The sequence below is a fragment of the Aristolochia californica genome, unplaced genomic scaffold, assembly GCF_029961685.1.
Source record: "Aristolochia californica isolate CCGP_79_NKW_82.1479 unplaced genomic scaffold, dmAriCali1.0.hap1 SCAF_14, whole genome shotgun sequence".
Taxonomy (NCBI): Eukaryota; Viridiplantae; Streptophyta; class Magnoliopsida; order Piperales; family Aristolochiaceae; genus Aristolochia; species Aristolochia californica.
In genome coordinates, this window is record NW_027181815.1 from 11,030,608 (window position 1) to 11,055,424 (window position 24,817).

General features: G+C 37.2%; 1 protein-coding gene across 2 annotated transcripts; it reads right to left on the reverse strand.

Annotated features, from left to right (window-relative positions):
- Window positions 1-5,970: 5,970 nt before the first annotated feature.
- Window positions 5,971-11,036, reverse strand: LOC137949679 (serine/threonine protein phosphatase 2A 57 kDa regulatory subunit B' kappa isoform-like). 2 transcript variants are annotated; one of them, XM_068795811.1, is made up of 3 exons: window positions 10,724-11,036; window positions 9,168-10,556; window positions 5,971-6,644 (listed from the first exon to the last, which is right to left on the reverse strand). In XM_068795811.1, exons 2-3 carry the CDS (start codon window positions 10,320-10,322, stop codon window positions 6,270-6,272), a joined length of 1,530 nt encoding a protein of 509 aa, XP_068651912.1. In that variant the 5' UTR covers window positions 10,323-10,556; window positions 10,724-11,036; the 3' UTR covers window positions 5,971-6,269. The 2 variants fall into 2 exon arrangements, with proteins under 2 accessions (XP_068651912.1, XP_068651911.1); XM_068795810.1 differs by having other exon boundaries at window positions 9,168-11,036.
- Window positions 11,037-24,817: the final 13,781 nt, after the last annotated feature.

Genomic DNA, 24,817 nt, shown 5'->3' on the forward strand with positions numbered 1-24,817 from the left:
ATCTACCAATTTATATTTTGAAATCAATTGTTTATACTTTGCTAGACATATCTAAACCATTGTTCTCTTACTTTGAAATCAATTTTATGTGTTCACTTTAAAATTCAAGCATTGGTGAGCTGATATTTTGAAATTAATTGATTGGTCTTAGTCTAGCATATCTGAACTCAAGTTATGATATTTAGATTCCTTACTAGTGAGTTTGCTTTATAAAATCATATTTGAATTGAATTGCTTGAAGTACCCCATATTTGAAAAGCCAATTCAGTTTTATCAAGAGTTTTGAATTTTGATATCAAGTAATTAAGCACAATTTTAGAGCTATTGATTTTTACATTAATTACGTACTTAAAATTTTTGTGTCTTTTTATTTTTGTGATTGAATTGTAATATTTGCTTTATTGAGAGACTTTAATATTTGAACTATAAGTAGAAATTCTTGCATTATTGGATCAAACCTTTAGCAAGGTAAGATCTTTCTCATCTCGATTAAAGATTTTTCTCAAATTGTCAAGTCTTCGATAGAAATCAAGTCTAAAATTTTTAAACATATCATTATACTCTTAAAAGGTATCAAAATCTTATATCTTTTTGTCTCAAGTTGTTAAAATATTTCTCATTACATTAGATTTTTATGAACATCTCATCTACCCAACATCTATTTAGTATGTCATAGAAGTAAAATATAGAAAATAGTAGAAAAATGATATTCTATTTGTTTGTTGTGTGCAAAAGAGTATGATAAAATGATATTCACTAGAAACTGCCAAAGGCACTGGGTACACTTGCTATCAATTATATTCATGTTCAGATAACTCACAAAATTTAAAAGTGGAAACTAGTCTAGCCATATAGTGCAGACACCACACTGCAACAGCAACAGTAAAAAAATCATAATTACCCAATACTTGGCTAATATTAAATTATATATTTATACAAAATTTCTCATTTTTTTATTTTTTTTGGTGCTACATTGGCATCAACAAGTAGAAGTGTCTTTTCTCAGTTCTCTCCTCACTCTTAGATAATCAATTTGGATGCTTTTGAACTTAGAACCAGCTAAATACATTGCTTTCAATATACCACTAATAATGTCACAAGTTTGTACATTAGTTGATGGTTCTCCATCTACAATTCACAACAATGGATCTTCCAAAAGCACATCTTATTCTTTCAGTGTCAAATATTCTTAAAGTTCCCCAATTTTCTTTTACTTTTAAAAGTCAGTAACCTTACAAAACATTTTAATTGCACTATCACTATGTCTACCACTCATTGTGTTTTTTTTTTAAGATCTACAAATGAAATAAGTAATTATTGGTGGTTGTGAATATGGTGCTCTAAACTACTGAAACAATGATCTCTATGTAGATAACAAAAACTAAAATTATGTACCATTACAATGGCACTACAATTATTACAATATCAAGTTCCATAAAACACTTTCCAATTACAACAAAGGGGGGGTTAGTCCACAATGAAGTGGAATAAATTCCCCCGTATTACGTAGTTCATTAAATAATGTCGTTAGTGTAGAATGAATTGAATTGAAGTTAAATTACATCACTTCATTCTCTTAGGCAAAAGCCGGGGAATTTGGTTTTCCACCTATTTTGCGAATCAACCGATTGAATCGCGTGTTGCTCTTCCCCTTCCTTCGGCCAATTTTTTTTTCTCCCTCTCTCTCTCTCTCTCTCTCCCTCTCTCTCTCACACTCGCTCTCCCTCTCGGCCTCCAGCTCGCTTCTCTCTCTCTCTTCTCCCTCTCTTTTCCCTCTCGGCCTCCCACTCCCTTCTCCTTGTTGCAACTCTCTTTTTCCCCAAAATACCTTCTGATTTCCTTCGATTTCCCTCATTTTGATTTCGATTTTCTCCGATTTTCAACATTTCGGCTTCAATTTCCCCATTTGGCTTCGGTTTTCCCAAAATTTTATAAGGTAAGCCTAAACCCTATTTTTTTAATTAATTTAGTGTATATTTGTTACAATGTGGGACCCACCATGGTTGCACGAGTTGGTGGGACCCACCATGAGGACGTGAGATGTCAGGAAGAGTCCTCACACAAGCTGGCATGAGTTGGGAGATAAGATACCACGAGTTGGTATCCTTATGAACATAAACTGGAAGATCAAGTGGAACCCACAAAGATAAGACCATGAGTTGGCTTCCTCTCTTGTATCTTAAAGAAGAGTTCGTGTTTGAGTTATATTAGACCTCTAAATAGATTGTGTCATCTTATCATGATAGACTTATATTAGAGAGTTAGAATTAGAATGTAATTAGGAGACTTAAAGTTTAATTGTACATGGACTCTATCACCTCCTCTACTATAAATAGAGGTGTTGTAACTCGGAATTAAGATCATCAAGTTCTAGACTTCTCTCTTGAGTGAATTTCTCTCTTTGCTTGACATCTCTCTTATTTTTTTCTTCTTCACTTCTCTCAACCCGAGAGTTTTCTTTTCTTTTTCCTTCTCCCTCCCCTTGCTCAAGATATTAGTGAAGGGATCCTAAATTCAACAATATTTGATTTAATTTTAATTTTTGTGCGTAATTTGTATTGATTGCTGCATAATTGTGGGATTTAGGATTAGGGTTTATGGTATTTAGGGTTCAATTTCTTCTTTATAGGGTTTAATTTCAGGATTAGGGTTAGGGTTTAGTGTATTTAGGGTATGGTTCAAGGTATTTAAGGGTTTAAGGTTTTTTTTTTTAAATTAGGGTTATCAGTTTTTGGGGTGATAGGGTTTAGGGCTTGGGGCTTTTAGGGGTTTTAAGTTCTAGGGTTTAGGGTTTAGGTTATGGAATTAGGGTTTAGGGTTTTTTCAAAAAAACTTAGGGTTCTCAATGTTTGGGGTCATAGGGTTTAGGGTTTGGGGATTTTAGGGGTTTTAAGGTCTAGGGTTTAGGGTTTTTGGTTCTTTTAATTTTTTTTAGGGTTCTCGGTTAGGGTTTAGAGTTTGGGGTGATAGGGTTTAGGGTTTGTGGTGTTTAGTCCAATTCAAACAAGGCTGAGTCGCCTACATGGGCGCACATTCGCCAATAAAACCCGACCGCCATCACTGATGAGGTATGGTTCGTAGTGACTGCGAAGTCATATGGAGCTCTACCAGAGGTGTTCAGTGAATTTGTACTTGATGAGTGTGTTTTTGCATTGTTTAGTGCTTCTGCAATAGAATTAGTTTAATTAATTTTGAAATATTTTAGAATGTTGTTGAATATTTTAGAAGTGCTATGGAATTATCTTGCCATGTGGTGAGGAGATTTTGGTGTTATAAATATCCACCACATGGTATTTTTTTGTTTTTTGTGTTTCCATGTGTCCCTAGTTACTATGACGAGTAAAGGTTGTCTGATAAAGTTTTCTCCTTGAGGACCATCTCGGATTTAGATTATAAATGGTTGTAAGAAGACAGTAAACTGATCGATCATATGACATTTGGACCTTCGATGAAGATAGCAAAATGTTCGATCTCTTGGTCGAACAAGTCAATCTAAGGAACAAGTCGCCCAATGGGGTTTGGAAACATGAGGTATATATGGACTGTATCAATAAGTTCAATGAAGATGAAGTCAATCAAAAAACGATTGAGCAACTCAAGAATTGAACAAGATCATGGAAGAAAACATACCAAATGGTAACGAGCTGTCTCAACACTAGTGATAGTTGTATCTTATTATTTCATATGTACTAAACTTGTAACTTGATGATTTTAATATTAAAGACACAAACTCGTTATTTGAATAATTTTTCTTAGGTTATTAATAAAGTTGTATATTTATTTATTTATGTATTATTTTTATTAATTTTTATTACTATATTAAACTAGATATTTTAGTCTAGTAATTAAAATATAGTTAAAGTATGCATTTGATCAATTTATTATTTTTAATTTTGTGGAAATATATTATTAATTAATACCACGTAAAAAATCCATCTTTTGTTATTAATAAAATATTTTTATTTATTTATTATTTATTTTTAATTATTGTATTATATTAGTGATTTAATAGCGGTAATTAAAATATTATTAAATCAAACATTTGATCAATTATTTTGGTTTCATTAACCTATTTTTATAATTAATAAAATCAATGGTTTTAAATTTAACAGAAAAATATTACTAATTAATAATACATAAAAATATATTGTGTGTTAAAATTAGCATTTGATCAATCTGCAATCGTTAAATAATATAATATCTAATTTAATTAAATAATATATTAATATATTTTAATTATACTTTAAATTACTTATTCGCATAGTAATCATGTTTGTTTTACCTAATTTTGGGTTTAAGTGTTATGTTTTAATTAAGTATACTATTACAAGTTACTGATTTTTTTATTTTTGATATTTTTCTCATTTTGGGGTATTAATACTGGAAACTGTTTTTAAGTACACATAAACTCGTCCACACTAATGCTAAGTATGAAGTTGAAGTTAATGTAGATGAATGAAATGAATTTGAAGAAGGAGATAAAGATGAAGTTCAAATTTTAAGTTTGTTGACTAACCCCCCTATATCACTAAGTGTATTTTCTTGAAATACGCACAAACTTGTTAAGACCCATATCATAATCAAATGAAATTCTATACCTCTATTAATCTCATTTTTTTGTATGTTGTAACTGTAACTCTCTTATGTCTCATAGGATCTTGGTTTCTTGCCCTAGCCTGTTGTTGGATAGCCCAAAGAAGGCAAAAGGAGGAAGAAAAAAAAAAACTCTAAATCACCATGGGAGTACGACCAACCGACTCTGTTCCTTTTGATGGAGTCTTGGAGGTGACTATATGAATACAATATCTTCTGGGCCCAACTTGGATGGCCTGTTGCCCTTCGAAAACCTGGATTATCATTGTACCAAAACAAGGTCAATGCTTCACATTTGATATCTCATTTCCCTAATACTCATCACTTATAATCCCCTAATTGTGTCTCTTTCCTCTCAGTCTTCTCATTCATATTTGTCCTCCACTACCACCCTGATGCTTTTTTAACTCGTCTACCTTGGTGAATGTCCATGGAAGAACTAAGATTTATGTACAAAAATGACATTTTAGGGAACAACATTGCCTATTGCCTATTGCCTATATGGATGAAAAAAACACCAGAACAAAAACAAGAAAATTGGTCGGCAGTAAATGGATCTTCATAATCACACATAATCCTGACAACAGTGTAGAACGACTGAGAACTCCATTGTCCACAGAAAGGTAAGGGAATTGATATCTAGAAAATCTTTTTGCTAAATTAAATTATGTTCTCAATTGTTAGTAATTATTATCATAAGGCTATTCATCAGTTAGATATTAAAAAAAAATGTCTTTCTTAATGGAATTTCCATAAAGAAATGTACATAGAACAACTACCAGGACTATTGAAGTAGTAGGTTAACATTTTTAAAAAAAATAATGTGCATAATCATGCTATTCTTAGTGGGTATGTTTTGTCAGAAATATAGTAAGCAGATAAGGCATCACGATTATTCAATTTGGAAGAAGATGGGCATCTATGACCAACATGATCTAACATCAGGGGGATTGTTGGAGTATTAAAATAATTATGGCTCTATTAGTCAGTGCATTAATAGGAATAAAGGCAAGCCAATTTCCTGAGTGTCTAATACTTACTTGGAATGCATGTCATTTTTGTAAACCCTCTCCCCGTGCATTTTGATACTTCTTTTGTGGTATAGTGTAAGTGTTAAATCAAGGCTGCTTGGACAAAGCAGGAAAACTTCACTTCCTCATTCCAGGCTGCTGTTTGCCTGACTAAAGACGCTTCATCCAAGGCTGACCACTGCAATTTTTGGGGGTCAGTTGTGATGGAAGTCTATGCCTCACACAACAAAGAACTAATCAACAATCCGCACGGCTGCCGGCTCAATAGATGCAGGTTTCGTCTCTCCAGGGATAACGAACAGGCTTAACAAATATAAAGATCAGCATTTAACGTAACTACAGACAAATGAGGAATCAATTGTAGTAAAGAAGAAACCAACATTGGAGGAAAACATGCCAGGAGAGGATAGTTTTCCATGATCACATCCATCGAACAGGGGGAACAGCACCCCACACATTACACTGAAACAATTTTTAAAGTAAACAAATAGATTTTTTTTATAAAAAAGGTACATTTTGGCATCCCATCATCCTTTTTGTCTTATGATATATATCAAACAGATGCCCATACAAGAACCGCACAAAAAAAAAAAAAAAAAAAAGGGACTAGCCTACACATCTTAAGATACACATTACCCTCCTAAATTAATTCAGACCATCGACAATAATGGGAGAAGCAATAGGTACGGGTGTTACCAGAACGGCTGTGTTTCCAGCCACTGGCCTGTACCCTGCCGCACTCTCCAGGCGTTCCCACATGAGCTTCCGCTTCTCCTCTGCTGCCTTTAGTTTTGCTTCTTCTTCATCAAATTTGCTCTGACATGTCTGGAACAGCACCTCATCCATCTCTAAGAACATCTTGCGCACGTTCAAAGTCAGGTTAAGCACAGCCTGGTTCCAGTGGTTCCGAGTGTTACTCTCCAGTGCAGGGAATATTAGGGATAAGATGCCCTGCCTGTTCTGTGCTATCAGGCTTACTATGTGATCATTGTTCCACAAGAAGAGAGCCCGTTCTGCCACCTGAACAAGAATTTTTTAAAGGTTAACTCAAACATCTGAAAAAGAATTTTTAAACAGTTAACTCAAACATCCTTCATCATGAGACCAGCTGAAAGGGACATGCACAAATGGTAGACAAAATAACGCAGTTCCCTGGTACCATTAGTAGAAAAATGCACAGAGGTCACTCCATGAAATTCAGAGAACATTCAGTATGCTTTTGGTCAACTCATGGAGGTGAATGAAAATTGTATATCAAGTATGCCTTGATGGGGAAAAAAGAAGGAAATAAAACGAGAAAAAGCCTTTCTTTTTTAATAATAGGATCTTTTTTTAAGAAGAAAGGGAAAACAAAGATACAAGGCTTAGAAAGGATTCACATTCAGGTGTTGGAGGTTGACCCCCAATTTCTCAAGTTTGTTAGCAAGGCTAAAAACAAAGACTGAAAAAAATGAGATAAGCAGGTAAAAAATGGAAGGCGAATTGGTAAAATGAGCGAAAAGTGGTGACATATGTTCCACGATATGCCCCAGAAAACAAATCCCTCCCCAGCATCCAAGTAAAGACTTACATTAGAAGGTCAACCAGAGCTGATTAGAGCTTTAGGTGATGGAGCAGCGAGTAAAATAAATATTTTGTAAGAAAGAAGCCAAAAGGAGGTAACAATTGGTCAATTGACATGCCCCATCAAAAAAAATCCACACTACCTTCCTGGTAAAATGATATACTAGAATGTACCTAGGGGCAATCATAACACTCCACGACTGAACAACCTGCAACACTAAAATCTTTTGGAGAAAAAAGCCAAAAAGAAAGTATAACTTCCTACCAACAAGCCTCTATCAGACTACACAAATAAAAACACATATTGAGATAGATCATGTCACATGACAGTGGCTATAATCCGCTAGATCTTTCTTATGACAAAGGTGATCGTCTCCGAGAACACACTAGCTGTAAGGCAAGTATTAAAAACCTTAGGTAATTGATTAGGTGCTGAAGTAGGATAGGAATTCAATTAACTAGCGGTCAGAAAAAGGTGCAAATCAAATTGAGGATGTGGAATGAGCAGTAAAAACTTTTTGAGCTTAACATTTATTAAAAGGTTTAAAAAATATTTTTAAGCTAAATATGTCAAAATCAGGTAAAAATGATTGAACACAAAATTTTGTGCCACACATTGAATCAATAGTTATTGGATAATTCTTTTCTGCCTCGAGTTGAATAAATTTTAAACTTAACCAAATATTGAAACGGAGACTGCAATTTAACAAGTTCATCTTTTTTCCACTTACCCATCCCATTACCTTATTCCTGCATTGAAGAATCATTTCAGCCAAAAGGGACATCATAAAAAAGAAGGATTCCATTCTCCAGAAGTAAGATGGGGAATGACAAATACGTTAATGAAGACCACCGTTGTTTTCAAAATGAGCTCTTGGGTTCAAGTCTCAAATTACTGTGATCAGGTGCAACATTTTCTCTAAAAATAGAGGGATTAAGTATAGCCCATGGAACAGAAGACTAAATATTTGCATGAATATTGATGGGCGAATAATAGTTTCTAAAGAACTGTAACTGATTCATAATTATGTGATTAGTTCTGAATAGACAACTAGCATCAACTACAAAATATATGACAGAGGAAAGACGGTGGCAATTTACGACAAAAGTCTTTGCATGGTTTTGAAATGGAAAAAATTTGAATAAAACACTTGAAACACCAAGATCCAGCAATATCAGGCTGAAAGAAATGGGAAGTCAGTTTCCACTTCATATTAGAAAATCTCCTACAGAGTACAGCACAGACCAAATGTTGTATCCAGAAGAGGACTGAAAAAAGCCATTACATGATGCATAAACAAAGCAGCAAAATTCTCAGAACAAAAAGGCAACCAAATTTCAAATATTTGAAGGAGTTATTTTTTGAAGATATTAAAAGTCACAAGATGCAAGGACTTATAAAAAAAAACTATACAGTGGAGGTCAAGAAACCTTCAGAGTTCATTGACAGAAGAAGCCTTCACATCATGGTGCAATGAAATGCATCAGCAAATAAAACTCAGAAGAGAGCATGCAGCATCTCATATCTAAATCAGTAATCTGACCACATCAACTAAAATCTGAATCACGATTACCAATTGAAAACAAAAAGGTTGGGTTTGTGTGTAACCATCAAATCAGTAGCAAATCATGTCAAAGTTTACCTAACATGACAAACAGTACCTTGACACAGGTAATGGACATTGTGTCCTCCCTTCTTTCCTAATGCTAATAATTTTTTAATATTGACATATGGGGCATATTGTTAACAACTACGAATGGCCAGCTAGAAAAGTACAGATGGATTGGGCCTTCTGGTCACTGTCCATAAGGGGCGGTTTCTAATGAGCTCTTGGCTTCGGGTGTAATTTGTCTACAATAAAAAAAATATATATATGCAAAGGCCAAACTGTATAAAGCAATGAGTTAATGATGGAAAAAGACAATGGGGGCAAGAAACATGCATTAAACTGATATAAATACAAAGAAAGAAGGAATTACCTGGAAGTGGGAACTATTAAGGCAGCTACTTATCCGCCTGAAGAGTGGGACCATACATTTTTGAAACTCTGACATGCTAGTTGCTTCTAATACTTCTTCCAACTCACCCAAGAACATAACCTCCTTTTGACTATTAGTCACTGGCCAATACTTCAACAGCCCCCTGATCACTATACTTGCCAACTTCGGATCCTTCTCAATAAACTGGATCACACAGAATGTCAAAGGCTGGAGATATGATCCTACAGATTTTGGCTTATGCAAAGGAATTAAAGCCCTACACAAAAACATCTTGTGCTCCTCCTTCAAGGGCAGAGCAAACCCACTGATAACGCTTCCAAATATTTCCAACAACTCAGCGATCCCATTATGCCTTTCCGTTTCAAAGACAAAACGGTAAAAAATGTTGCTCACTGCTTTCCGGATAAATGGCCGATGAACCATAAACTTCCCATATATCCTATGCAATATTGTTTTCAAGCAATCCCTTTCTCTTGGATCCTCCGAATCAAAAAGCTCGAGCAATCTCAAAATAAACGAATGATCTACATACTTTTTTGCTACCTTTGCATCAAGTGAAGAAGAAGCAACAACTCTTAGCAGTAAATCATACACAATTTGCAAATGGGACCACGCTGGATCAAACATCGGTTCTTCTTCTTCAGTTTCTGCTCCAGGTGTATTAGATCGGTAATTCGGTGGGAAAACCCTGAACAAGTTAACAGCGGCCATTTTGCACACTCCTGCAATCATTTGTTCAGAGAACCTTGCCGATCCGGAGGCAACGAAATCAACAAGATCTATTAAGGATTGCCGTTTGAGGTCTTTTTCCACGGCGTTCTTGTTAGAATCATTGAAGTCAAAAACAACACTGCAGAGATTCAACTTACTAATGAATAAGTTCTGTTTCTCTGCAGTTGGGACGTCTTTGAAGGATAAAAGAGGTTCGACTCCAGTAACGACGCTAGCCGGAAATACAGCCGATGACATCCTCTTGACAGACGGCGACCTTCCGGAGGCCGGATTGACGCTGTTGGAACGTTGTACGGAGTTACCAGAAGAGGCTGAGCAGTTGCCGGAATTACTCGATGCCGAATCAACATTGTCGGATTTCGAAGACTTCCGAGGAAGTTTGCTGAGGAATTGCTTAAACATGGCGGCGACTGCAGGTGTGCTGAAACCCTAGATGAAGATCACGGTGCCCCATACAGTAAATTCAAACTCGACATCCTGAAACAGATGTCGAAGCCGAAGATCCTGGCTAAAGCAGCAAAAAATGAAGGGGCAAATGCTTGATTTCTTACACAAATCAGTACCAATAACGAAGACTCACGGATCCTAACGATTGCGAGTTCGACTAGATCGAAGTCTCCGGCTGCAGCCAAAACCCTAAATACAGTAAATGAAAGAAAAAAAAGATGCTCTGAGATTTCAGTCCAGTATATGAAACTCCAGCAAAGAGAAGAGGGAGAGATAGATCTTGTTTGATCCAGCTCCAAAAGAACAAAAAACCCCAAGATTTACAAGGGATTAAGAAAAAGACACCGTTTGCCTACCATGTCCAATCAAAAGGGCAACCCTACACTTGGGTTCTGAAACTGAAAGAAGAAACCTAGATTCCGGTCAAGCACGGGTTATTTAGGCGAAATGGTAACATAAAAGCGAGAAGACAATAGAAACCCTCGATCGGATTGGTCCGTGACACAGATCCGGAGTTCTGAAGTCGAAAACTTTTGCGGCCGAGAAGAAGGATCCCTAGATCAAGATCTTTCTCGCACGTATAAAATTGGAAGGTTGAAGGTTTCAGGTTTCTCTCATCGCTCCATCCGCCATGGGTTTTCTCGAAGTATGGAAGAAGAAGGCATTTTTCTGGAGAGAGCAGGTATCAGGTATGGCGGAAGAAAAACAAGTTCCTGCGGGCTGCGAGATTGGTGGTGGTCGGGACCCACTTGTGGGTCCACCACTGCAAGCGCACGCCATCCAATGGCCCACCCGAGATGAGACGATTCGTCCTCTGTACCCACTATACCTGCCGGCTTCGTTTCGGCCGCCTCCCTTCTTGCCTGCTTCAGCAGAACGGTCCGAAGACGACCGAATCCCGTGGCTCGTGGGGATCCTCATCGTGGGATTGTGTCTACACTTCTAAGCTCCATAAGAGAGCTTTTAAATTAGAATTTAAATTAATATACTTTAAAACGGAATAAAAATGCCCAACCCTAAATTCTAAACCCTAAACCCTAAACCCTAAATCCTAACACTAATGAATATTTATACGTTTTTATATATATTGATATATTCTATTATCATATAATATTTTTAATTATTTATATATTTTTTTTTATTTTGAAACATTGAAGTGTTAAAGAGATCCCCGGCCTAAAGGAGGGTAATAAGTTGTGACAGCCACATGGATTTTGTTTTTATTTTCTTATTTTTTAGGATGCATGTCCCATTTACTAACTAATATATATTATGTTCTAGTGACGAAGTATGGTGCATCAACGTTAATAAATTATGTTGGTATAATATGAGGGGTGTGGAGAGATATTGCGGAAAATTTGTAAAATGTCTTAAAATGTAAGCATACAATAGTAAACAACTTGAGTCTTTAATGGGCGAGGTGGTGTCACGAATCTAAAGACCAAGGGTATTAAAGGCAACTTAAGTGTATTTTTCTAAAATAAATTTAAGTTTTGGTTGTAAATTATTTATTTATATTGTGTATAATTTCTGTTTATATAGATGTCTCTTCATCCTTTCTATTATGATTTGATAATTTAGGGTCATTTATGCTATGATAGGAAAATAAAATGATATGTTTTTTTTATTTGACTAATTTTTTCTATCTGAAAAAAAAAATCTCTTTAATGAGTTATCTTGCATTTTTTTTGTCACATATATATATATATATGAAATGATGATAAAAATAATTAGAGTATTTTTCGGATGTTAAAAAGAAAAAATAATGGGTAATTATATAAAATATGATGTCTTAGTTGCATTGTACACCTAAAATATTAATAAATATTTGAAATTTAAAAATATACTACATAAAATACGTACATTTAATACATTACACAAGGGTAAAAAAAATCTCAATGAAATAGTAATCGATAATGGATGGATATGTACATTTGGGATTGAATAATTTGACTAACATGAGTTATCAATATCTTTCTTAACTTGGTCACTATATTCCATAAATATTTCAGTGAGATATGCACACCGATTGTGTCAACTCAAATTGTTGAACAATAAAAATGTTACATTTCTATGAACCTCCATCGAACAATTATGTGAATAACTTTATAGTCTATACATCAAACCAAAACTAAATGATAATTAAGTGATCAAGACATTACAATATGAATTCTTTGCTTCCAAGCCAACATCTTGGTTCCTACTATATTAAAGTTTTATTTATCAAACCATATCCTTACCAAAATACAATACAATAGAAAAATACTTAATCACTTTTGATCTTCCCACAAGAGCATAAACTTATTCATACTCTGCCATCATCATTTTATAAACCAAATATTCTCAAACACTAATTAGATTTCCATAAGTATTGGAAGATAATTAAACTAAATATTTATTTTCAAGTGCAAACTCTTCATGCTTGAAATCTTGGGTTTCATTTGCAACATGTCCTTCATGGTAAGTCTCTCTTGTTAAACTTAGGAGTCAAGAGAGAACAAAACACAATGAGAGCCATCAACAACACAAGAAGGCAAAGCACAATTTACATGGTTCAAGATAACTCCCTTACAATCTCATTAAACATACTTTAGTTTTATATTTGGTAATTTTTTTAATCTTTACCATTAAATATTAGGTTTAGGCCCATGTTAAACACCTAGCCAATACTACCACCCAAAAGACCGGCCTGTTAGGAGCTGAAGACAAAGGTACTTAACCCAGGACCATAACATCACACCCCACCTTCGCGAGCCGACGTCCACGGCGGCGCAACGACACTGGCCCAACCCGGTGGCCTACTCTAGCGGCCGCCTACTCCTAGTGCCCCTACGCAGTTCTCCAGGTCGCCCCTTCCGAACCTACTAGTAATTTTAATCCAGCCTTTGCGTGCCCCGGGACTCGAACTCGCGACGTGGGAGCCTGCTCTGATACCAAATGTTAAACACCTAGCCAATAATACCCAAAAGACCGGCCTGTTAGGAGCGGAAGACATAGGTACTTAACCCAGGACTATAACAGCCCATCTCAGAAAGACTATATGGAGTTAAAAAAACGTTTTCACAACTAATAACCGTAGGATTTTTATGACATTAATATCTGTGGAATTATTCCTTCTAACACTCCCTCTTAAGTTTTTCCCAACTGTAATCTACACAGGATTATTCCTACTAATACACCCTCTTATGTCCAAGCTTACACATACGACTAAGAGGCCTAAGACGTGAATATAATATATGGGTTTTAAACCAAATAGGACATGAACTAGGCATAACAAAATAGAAGTTTTGCTGGAATACTATTCCAAAGTTGGCTTCATGTCCATCGCAAAATGATTGGCAAAAGTTATGAGATCTTTTTTCAACTAAAAATCATAGAATTTTTTGCAACATTAATTTGCGGGATTATTTCCATTAATAGCCCTTTAGGCTTTTTTGGGACATTAATAACCCTTTAAGCACAATAATTGTGGTATGATCTCACTAAAGCACTTGATCAAACCCAAAACCTCAACCATTGTATGTGTGTTAGGCATTCCATATTTAAACAAGCACGAATAATTTCAAGATATTGGCAATTTTTAATTGAAACAACCAATTTATGGGTCATCTAGCTATAAAATTAGCCAATCTTGCAATCAATTTCCCAAACAATTTCTTTAGCTAGGTGGACCAGATGACCAACAAAACAAGTCTGGATTTTGCATGAAGTGATTATCATCCTGTAAAGTACAATTGATATTGAATATCAATCTAATTTTTCACCAATAGAACTTCAAATTTTTGAACCTATACGTGGTAATTTAAACATATAGAGATTCAAGTGAATGGGTGTTATGTTTATACTTTACTAAGTTAGCTATAGAAATTTTAAACTAAATATTTTAAATGCTAACTTAAGAAAACAACTCTCACTCCCACTATTGATGATCAGGTGGGGGGACCGGATAAAATTAAATACAAATTAGTTGCATTGAAATCCAAGGTATCCTTTTATTGATTCTTTATAACAATTTTTTTTAGCTTGATTGTCGAAAAATTAAATAATTTAAAGCATTCATATATAATTTTTTACTTTTAAGAGTTTTTTTTTCTTTCTTTACCAAAAATATTTTTGAATTGTTCACTTTTTTACATTACCAATAAGAAGAGTTAAAAGCAAATGAAGACTAATTTTGTACCATGAAAGTGCAAATCAATATTTCTTCATTTTAAAGTGAAAGTTGTTCTAAAATTTTATTGCATGGTTGTGTAAAATATGTATTCACTAGATCAAACCTCCAAAATTGGATTTCACAAATTTGGAGGTATCTTCTCAAGGTATATATAACATCGATGAGAGCAAACAAGCTACCAATATATAGATTTTACATTGACAAGAGTAGAAAGTTGATTTATGAAAAGAATAGAAGGTAATTTTTTAAAAGAGTTGTTAATTACACTTGCTAAATCACAATTAAAATTTTACACCCTAGATGCAATAGCTTTGGTAGCCATGTGGCTGTCATAGGGTGAGGCAAGAAAGTAGGGATGCTTCCTCTCAGAATCCCTAGTTGTCACACCGCTATTTTAGGCTAAGATTCAATCCTAAAGCTTCGGCGTGTTGCCTAACTTACTTTGGGTGAAAAGTAGGCTAGTAAGTCTTCGTTTCAAGGGAAAACAAGATCCGTACATTCCTTCCATCTTTTGGCTTGTTGCAAGGTTGTTGGGCTCCTCCAAAACTTTCTCAAAAGGATGCTATGAGGCATAAGCGATTGTTGTTTGGTCACCAACTCGAACGGGCTATAGCCCGTGAATTCACTTTTCTGCAAGTTGTATGAGAACTAGGCCACACCAGGTAGCTTCAGCCAGTTCTTTTGATTAGCATTAACAAAATCTTGTAAATTCTCCTCCAAGATAGCATTGATCCACTCCGTCTTCCCATCAGTTTGATGATGGAAACTTGTAGAAAAGTTAAGGGTAGTTCCAATAATTTTGAAGAGTCTGATCCAAAACTTACCCATAAATCGAGGATCTCGATCATTTACAATTTTTCTCAGAACTTCCCAATGTTTTACCTCATTGCCCATGAAATTTTTTTCCACCTCTCCAATACAATCACCCGGTACAACCACGATTGTATTGTACTTCACAAATTGGTCCATTGCCACCATAATGGAACCAAGGCCTTCAGTTTTTTTGTGTCTAGAAATAAAGTCCATAAAAATAGACCCATGATCTTTCTAGGATAGGTAGGGGCTTGAGCACACCCCATGGTTTTCACTTTTCCACCTTATCTTGCTGGCAAATAAGACAAGTAGGAACATACTCCTCAAAATCTTCTTCCATTCCAGGCCAATAGTAATTGCCTTTTAATAGAGCAAGTGTTCTCTTTTGTCTTGGATGTCCAACACATTTGGTATCATGACATTCCCGCAAAGACTCACATCAAAGACCATCGTGTTTGGAAACAAGAAGTCTTCCCTCTTTTGTGCACAAGATGCCCTCATTCAGCCAAAATTGACACGTACCTCCAAGAGCGGCGACCTCCACCAAATTGCGAGCTTGTGAGTCTTGCCTAAGACCCACCTTGATACGATCGATCAATGTTGAACGAACCTAATTGAGAGAAACAAGAGCTTCTAATTTAAGTGTAGCTAGTTCGGCTTAAGGAATCGACTATATTCTTGTTTGTGCCAGGTTTGAAATGAGCAACATGTTGAATTCCCTCAAAGAAGTCTTGTCACTGAGCTTGCTTCAAGCTAAAATTCCTTGACGTGAGGAAGTAGCTAGATGCTATGTTGTTCGTCTTCAATACGAACCTCTACCCCAACAAGTAGAGGCGCCAAGTGCGTAGACAATGCACTATGGCCGTCATTTCCCGTTCTTGAATGGTATAATGTTGTTTTGTATTATTAAGCCTTCGACTGTCAAAAGCCATCAGATGTCAGTCATATTCTAAAATACCAACAATTTCAAAGTTAGAAGCATCAATAACTACCTCAAAAGGCTTACTGAAATCAATAAGTTGCAGGACTGGTTCCTTAGTGACAGCATCTTTGAAGGACTTGTACGCTTCTTAGCATTTGGTTGACCACATCTTCAAAAAATTCATCAAAGGAGCTGCTAAGGCTGAAAATCCTTTAATGAATCTTTGATAGTAGTTCATGAGCCCAAGGAAGATTTCAACTTGGATACATTGGTTGGAATGCATCATTCATCAATTGCTTGTACTTACTTTTCATCCATCTGTATCTATCATCTTCCAATCCAATGTCCCAAAAGGGACACCTCTGATAGGTCAAATAAACACTTCTCCCTTTTGTTGAAAAAAGAGTTTTTAATGCAATGAAAATGCTCCTATATGTCCCTACTTTACACCACAATATCGTCCAAAAGATAACTACAAATTGATCTAGAAAAAAGGGTGGAAGAGTTTGTTCATAAGAGTACAAAAAGTTGTCGGTGCATTTGTCAAACCAAACGACATGACTACAAACTCAAATAAACCATACCTCGTTACACATGTGGTCTTTTTCTCATCTCATTCAGTGATTCACACTTATTAGTAACCCAACCTCAAGTCAAGGTTACTAAAATATGAGCAAGATAGAGTTGATCAAACAAGTCTGCAATGAGGGGAATTGAATACTTGTTCTTTATAGTCGCCTTGTTCAACGCTCAATAGTCGATGCATAACCTCATGCTTCCATCCTTCTTCTTTTGGAAAGGTATAGGTTTGCCAAATAGAGTTTTGGAAGGGTGGATGAATTTGGCTTAAAGAAACTCCTTGAGTTGTTTCCAAAGCTCTTCCAATTCTGTTGGTGTCTTGCGGTAGGGTGCTTTGGCTAGTGGTTTAGCAACTGGTTAAAGCTCAATCATGTGGTTTACATCCCTTCGTTGAGGCAACCACTTTGGAAATTCTTCCGGCATCAAATCCTAGAACTCCATTAGGACCTTTTCAATGTTGGTCGGCACAGACTGAGTCTCTAGTTGTTGTTCATTTTCTTTTAATGCAATGAGAAAAGTAGACTCTCCTCACTCCCTTCTTAAGCCGGAGATCTGAAAGCATTGTGGCTTTCCCTTTTACATGATCCCCATTGTTTGAAATTATACAAGGCCCAACATCAATCATAACCTCTACAAGTCCCAAATAGGGCATTACGAATGCCCTCCAATTACGAAAAAAGTCCATGCCCAAAATTACATTAAAATCATCAATGTAAATAACAATAAAATCGAGAAAGCCTACCCACTTTTCGACGATAACTCAGGTGTGTTTTGCCATGCCAAGCACCGCCTTGGCCGTAGAATTTACAACCTTCATAAGACTATCATTTTGCTCCAATCATAGGATTAATAATTTCACTTCTTCCACCAAAACAAAATTGTAACTAGCTCCAGTGTCAATCATAGCTTTTGCTTTAATGTCATTAATCAAAACATCTAAATAGAGGAGTTCTTGCTTAGATCTTACAACGGTTTTATGGTGATCTCGATGTGGGCTTGAAAGGAGTTAAGTAACATCATTGAACCCATTCTAGGTTCGTTGCTTAGTTACTCAGCAACTTTGTCTATTTTGATGGCATTCAATTGCCTCTTTTTTGGGACAATCCTGCACCATATGATCACCTTCACAAATAAAGCATTTAATATTTTTATTAGAAGTACCTTTGTACGCAAAGTTCTTCTCCTTCTCTCCATTTTTGGAGTTTAGGTTCTCGTTCTTGGAATTCTGGTTCCAATATTGCTTCTTATTTTAATTCTCATTGTGACCATTTTTATCAAATTTTGTGGACTTGGAGGTGCTTTTGTCGGATTTTCTATCAAAATCCATTAACTTTTCAGCGGTGGCTAGAGTGGCAGCAAACATCTTCACATCTCGACACGTCAATTCTTGCTTGACCCATGGACAAAGTCTGGCCAAAGATTAAAATAACCAATCCTCATTGGTCATGTTAGGAATACTAAGCATCAAAGAAGTAAAAGATTGGATGTACTCACCGATAGTTCCCCTTTATCACAATGCCAGCAATTCCTTTTGTGCCAAGTAGTTGACATCTTCTGAAAATAAGTAACGCTTCAATTCATGCTTGAAATCTTCCCAAGTGCCCATCGAGTCTTCTCCATCCTCGGCATCACCCACTCTCCTCCTCTACCATAAAATAGCATTATCAACAAGGAACATGGAAGCGGTACAACCTTGATTCTCTTTAGAGTTTTGAAACTTTAAAGTATTGTTCTACTTGTCACAAGAAGTTTCCGCTCACTTTTGGATCGTGTATGCCATTGTACGATTTCGGTTTGGGCACCTTGATCTTCATCAGTGACAAAACACCTTCTCTATTTAGAATGGCTCATTTGAGAATCACCATTCACATTCCCAACTTTTTTAGCTCCGACCACATCTTATCTGGGTTGTTGTTTGTGTCCGCTTTTAGCACGACAATGGTTCTATGAAAATTGTCTTCTAGCTCTTGAATCGCGTCAAGACTATATTGTCGGACATCGACCATCTCTTAAATCTTCGCCTCCCAACTTGAGAATTGGAATTCCACCTTCTTGAGCCTAGATTCCAAAAGAAGTTAAATGAGATTAAGTTTTAGAAACCTTATTCTTACCTTTGTTTGAAGAAATTTCCAATGTCAGTTCCGAGTAAACCATGGCATAAACAATTCTACTTTGATACCACTTGTCACGTTGCTATATCAGGCTAGGATTTGATCCTAAAGCTTTGGCACACACGACCTAGATTACTTTGGGTGAAAAGTAAGCTAGTTCTTCGTTTCAAAGGAAAACCAAGCCAAAAAAAAGAGAAATGAGTTCTCCCATAAATGGGGTAGTCTTTGCATGAATTTTGAGATGGTTACATCAAGTTTACAAAGCCTATTTAGAGGCAAATAAAGGATAAATCATCCTTATCACTTATCTTACATGAGCCAATGAGAATTCGCAACATAAACAAGGCAAATCCCATGTGCCCTTTTTTTTACTCAAACTACCCTATCTCAATCCCTTTTGAGTAGGAGAAACTTAAATTTCAAATTTTGAAGCAAAACTGCCCATTAGCTAGCCAGCCAGTTGTTGGCTGTGTGCTGGGCTGGTGTTGGTTGTGCGTGCCACGTGCTCCACACTTGCCAACCGAACGCACTCGCTCGTGCGTCCTCTCTAGTGCGCCTGTGTACCCTGCCTCGCGTGCTGCTACTCACTTGCGCACGCCCCCTGCACCCCAACCGGTGTAGCCTTGGGTATTTTGTGCCAAATTCTCGTTTTTGGGCCCTATGAGAGTGTTTTTACCTCTAAATGTTTTTTTAGTGTTTGGGGTTGACGTACCATATTGTGAAACCTTTTTTTATGTTATGTCTAGTGCACCCATATTTGGCCTTGCGGTGCACGTGTTCGTCCATGGCACTACTGACCATGTATCCCTAGTACACATGTACTAGCATTTGCTTGATCCCCTTCAATCGCATATACAAGATAACATGGATCCCATTAATCCTCCCTATGTGATACTTGTTGCATAGTGCTTATAATAATAAATCTGAACATGATTTCCTTTTTAGCACAATTTGGATTTTTGACAACCTACTAAATAGAGGCAACTGTAGGGGTGGAGCAACCGAACCTCGACATTGGCAGGGAGACAAGTAGGTTGATCCCTCCTACCATTCTGATAGTAAGAGTACGAGGAAAGGAACAATCACCTCCTTTATCTCAATTTTTTCATTAACATTTCCTCTTTGGCCGAAAGAAAGAATAGAGGGAAGATGTTCTCTAATCTTTAATTTTCACACTAGTAGAAGGGAGGAGGGAGAGTCAGGCCTTACTCCTACCATGTGAAAGAGAAGGACAAACACTTTCCCACCAAGGCCCACCTTTTTTCCATGGAGATGTGAATCAAGGGAAGGGATTTTCTTTGGAAGAGGGCTCCCCTTCCATACACAAGTATATAAATGTGGTGGAAGGTAGTGGTACCTCTCCCTGCCTCACCGTCGTCCTAAAGAGACAGGACCAAAGGAGGGACCCCACCTCCCCATTGTCCTAAAGAGATGGTGGTCATTGTGAAAGATACCAAGCTATAATAGCAACCAAAGACTAGTTCGAATTACCGTAAATAGAGGTTGAAGACCAGATCGTCGAGATGCAAAAAAACCCTAATATCTGTTGTATAGTCTATTGTAAAATCAATATAAATAAATGTAAATCATCACTATTTTATTCGTGGTGATTACATAGACTTTAATCAAATCTTACATGGTATCAGAGCCATGGTGGGTTGACCAGTGAGAATCACGAAATGCAACAATGAAAACAGTAGGTGGAGGATTAGGGCTCTCGAGTGATTTCTGGAAGAACTCAAAGCTCTCATCTTTAGAGACGAGGTCCGAGAAATAGGGGAGAGGCGTGAGGGCCATTTGTGTGATGGAGAAGGTGGAGAAATTGACACTGAGTCCACGGAGAAACTAGTGGTGTTTGTTAGCGATGTCGACAGGTCTATGGATTGCGTGAAGTTGGTTGTAGAGACCCTTGAAAAAGCAGGTGTAGGCGGCAACAAATTGATTTGTGAGCTTCAGTTGCTGGAGGTAGTCCTTGAGAAAAAAATGGAGAGCCTTTGACCGATGGTTGAAGGCATTTTCCAATGTGAGACAAACCTCACGTGCAGTGGAGAGGCCAATGGCTTCGACCATTAGTTTCTTGGTGAGGGAGGAATGGAGGAGGTTGAGAAGGCATTGATCCATTGCTCTCCATGCCAAAAATTTGGCAATAGGGGTGGTAGAATCTGTGGCAGCAAACTGAGGTGGTGGTGCAAGGGTTCCGTCCACATATCCGAGCAGATTTTGACTTTCAAGAAGGAGAAGAAGTTGACTTTTTTAGAGGAGGTAAGTTGTGGAGGAGAGTTTAATGGTAATCATGTAGATTAAAGTATGAAAGGGGAGAAGATAAGAAAAGGATTCAGCAGCCATTGAGGTTTGACTCTTGAGAGATAGACTACTTCACATTTCGAACCTTCGAGATCAATGTCATGGATTGGACAGAGAGACGAGGGATTTTTCCAGAAACTTTGAAAAAGGCAATTTTTTTTAAAATGTTTGTGTACCGAGTTGGGCATAGGATTGAACGACAGACCCATGTGAACTCGGGTTCCCTTGTGCGGGTTGGGGAAGCCTTGGCTTAGCTCTACGACTCAAAAATGTGGGACACTGATTCTAGTGGTCTCTCCTCCTGGAGTCGAGGAGGTGCACAAACCATTCTTGATTGGATTTCGGCGAGGTCATTGATGTTTTCAGTGATCTTGAGGAAGAGAAGGTAGGGCCATAGGACGCGATGATGATGCAGTTGGCAAGAAAGGGGGGATCATCGAAATGATGCCAAAAGTGAGAGTGGTGACTATGCCGGTGTCGTGGCCATGGGCGAATGCACAAAGTTGCGACGCCAGTGGAAGCAAAGTAGGAGGAGGGCAATAGGGCTGTCAACGCTGTGATGGCGGTGATGAGTCGAGTGGATGTCAGAGACCGCAACTCGATTACATCGGTAAAAGAGGGGTACCCCGTCGAAAAAAAGAGAGAAATGCAATTGGGTGACAGTAGGTTGACGAGGACTCCTAATACACATCTCCTTTGTGAACTGCATTTTTCTATTCCACAACGACCCCTTATCTTAACAACAAAAGTGAAATTTTCCTGAGCTCCAATCCAATTTCTCACAAGTGAGTCAAGAATGTTAAATTAGATCATCATTTTCTTTGAGAACCTATTGTTGCTGACAAACTTCACACACAGTATGTACCATCTCACCTACAAGTTATTGACATTTTTACCAAAAGTATTCTATGCCCTCTTTTTGAATTTTTTCGGTCCAAGCTTTAGGACTTTTCCAATCCAACGCTTAGCTTGAGGGGTGTAGAATTTAGGATCCCATGTAGAGGACTTTGATCAACCTAGAAGAAGAAGAGAAAGGAGATGAGAGGAAGAAGGGATCAACTACAAAAGGGAGAGAGCTTGGACCAGGAGGAAGGAGAGGTGCGCCAACCAAGGGAAAGAGGGGGGCTGGACGAATTTGGGAGAAAGGAGGAGAGAACTTCAATGCTCTACCTCTTAGCCAATGCCTTTATTTATAGCTTTTACAATGCCCTTTGGGCTACAAGTTTATAAAAGAAGAAACATAAAAAGGACAAGTATTTACACCTTCATGTCATCTTTATGAGAAGCATCCTATATTACCCATATGCCATCACTTAGATGTGTGGGCTTCCTTGCCTTGGACTTGTGGGCTTGAGCCCATCTTCTAACACTCCCCCTTAAGCTGGAGGAGAAAAAATATCATAGATGCCCAACTTGCCACATATATAAAGGATAGGATTTTAGATGTAACTGGTTTAGTGAGGATATCTGGTACTTGCTCTTGTGATGAAACATGTTTGATGGAGATTATACCCGATTGAAATTTCTCCCGTATAAAGTGGCAATCCACCTCAATGTGTTTAGTCCTTTCTTGGAAGACTGGGTTTGAAGTAATATGAATGGCTGTTTGGTTATCACAATGTAGATTTGTGGGACCTCCTTTATAAAATCCTAATTCGGTAAGAAGGGTCCTGATCCATAAGAGTTCATTAACTGTGTGGGCCATAGCTTTGTATTCTGCTTCAGCGCTAGATCTTGCAACCACATTTTGCTTCTTACTTCTCCAGGTGACCAACTTCTCTCCAACAAGAGTGCAATATCCAGACGTAGACTTCCTATCATTAGGTGATCCAGCCCAATCTGCATCTGAGAAACCTTCTATGTTGAAATGGTCATTTTTTTATAAAGTAATCCTTTTCCCAGGTCTCCTTTTTAAGTATCGTAATATTCTCTCCAAGGCCTGCCAGTGGGTAAGTTGTGGTTTATGCATGTATTGACTTACCGCGCTTACAACATATGATATGTCTGGTCTAGTTACCGTGAGGTAGATCAATTTGCCCACGAATCTTTGATATTTACCAATATCAATATTTTCTCCAATCGTTGCACATAATTTTATATTAATATCCATAGGTGTGTGAACTGGTCAACACCCTTTCATTCCTATTTCTTCGAGGTGGTCCAAAACATACTTTTGTTCAGACAATATTATCCCATGTTTGGATTGAAGAACTTTTATGCCTAAAAATAATTAAGCAGTCCCAGATCTTTAGTTTTGAATTCCTGACATATCATATTTTTTACCTCTTGTATGCAATGTGCATCATCGCCGGTTAAGATAATGTCATCAACATATATAACCAATAATATTTTTCCTTTTGAGGTATCTTTAAAGCATACCAAATGATCTACCATGCATCGACGAAAGCCAAACCGTAGTAGTGTCTCGCTAAATTTTTAAAACCAAGCCCGAGGGGACTATTTAAGCCCATATAAGGACTTTTATAACTGGCATACAAACTCCCCCTCAACCACATAACCAGGTGGTTGAAGCATATTAATTTCCTCGTGGATATCCCCAATTAGGAAGGCATTCTTTACATGACGAGTTAGTAGCAAGAGATAATAAGATATGTACCGAATTTAACTTGGAAATGGGAGAAAAGTTCTCCTCATAATCCACTCCATCACATTGAGTGTATCCTTTAGCAATGAGTCGGGCTTTAAGAGAAGCAACGAACCCATCCGGGTTATGTTTAAATGAAAACACCCATTTACAACCATTTTTTTCCTTTTGGGATTGGTGCTAAGTGTCAGGTTTGATTGTCATATAACGCATACATTTTCTCATCCATAGTCGTCTTCCATCCTGGATGCTATAGGGCCTCATGATAGGACTGCAAAATTGAAGTAGAAGAAAGAGATGCAAGGAACTGAGAGCAAGCGGAAGACAAACGATGGTGAGACATAAAGTTGGATATAGGGTGAGAAGTAGTACAAGAATGACGTTCGTTTCTTAAGGCAATATGTCTTGTATCAAATTTTGAATCAAACATAGGAGGGGATGGACTTAGCAACGTAACACTGATTTTATCAAAGGATGGAAGTGTGAATGAGCTAAGGAGTTGGGTCTTAGCTACCTCAAGATATGGCTTGATATTCGTCAAACAAATGGTTGTTGCCAAGGCCTCTCGTTGTCTTTCTTGAACCGTAATATCTGTTGAGTACGGTTGAGCGATCTTCAATTCTTGAAAAAGTCCCCAAAATTGGGCCAAGAACTCATGAATATTATCCCCTTGCTTAGTATTCAGTATATTTTGTAAGACATCAAATAATTTTTGCAAGGAGGTTGTGCTAGAGTATAACTTAGCATATGCGCCCCAAATATCCTTGGCAGTTTCCAAGTGGACCATATTGTTGGCCACATGTTCTTCCATGTTTTTTATGAGCCAACTAATAACCAGATTATCATTTTTATCCCACTTGAGGTAGGCTACATTTTCTTCATCAATCGGAGGAGAGGGTTTGTTTAAATGACCGAAAAGATCACGAGTAATGAGAACCCGTC

Excerpts from the sequence above, each read along its gene's own strand:
- LOC137949679 (XM_068795811.1), bottom strand. The coding sequence starts at position 10,322 with ATGTTTAAGCAATTCCTCAGCAAACTTCCTCGGAAGTCTTCGAAATCC. Across the intron at positions 6,645-9,167 it reads TTAATAGTTCCCACTTCCAG|GTGGCAGAACGGGCTCTCTT; the intron begins GTAATTCCTTCT and ends ATTCTTGTTCAG.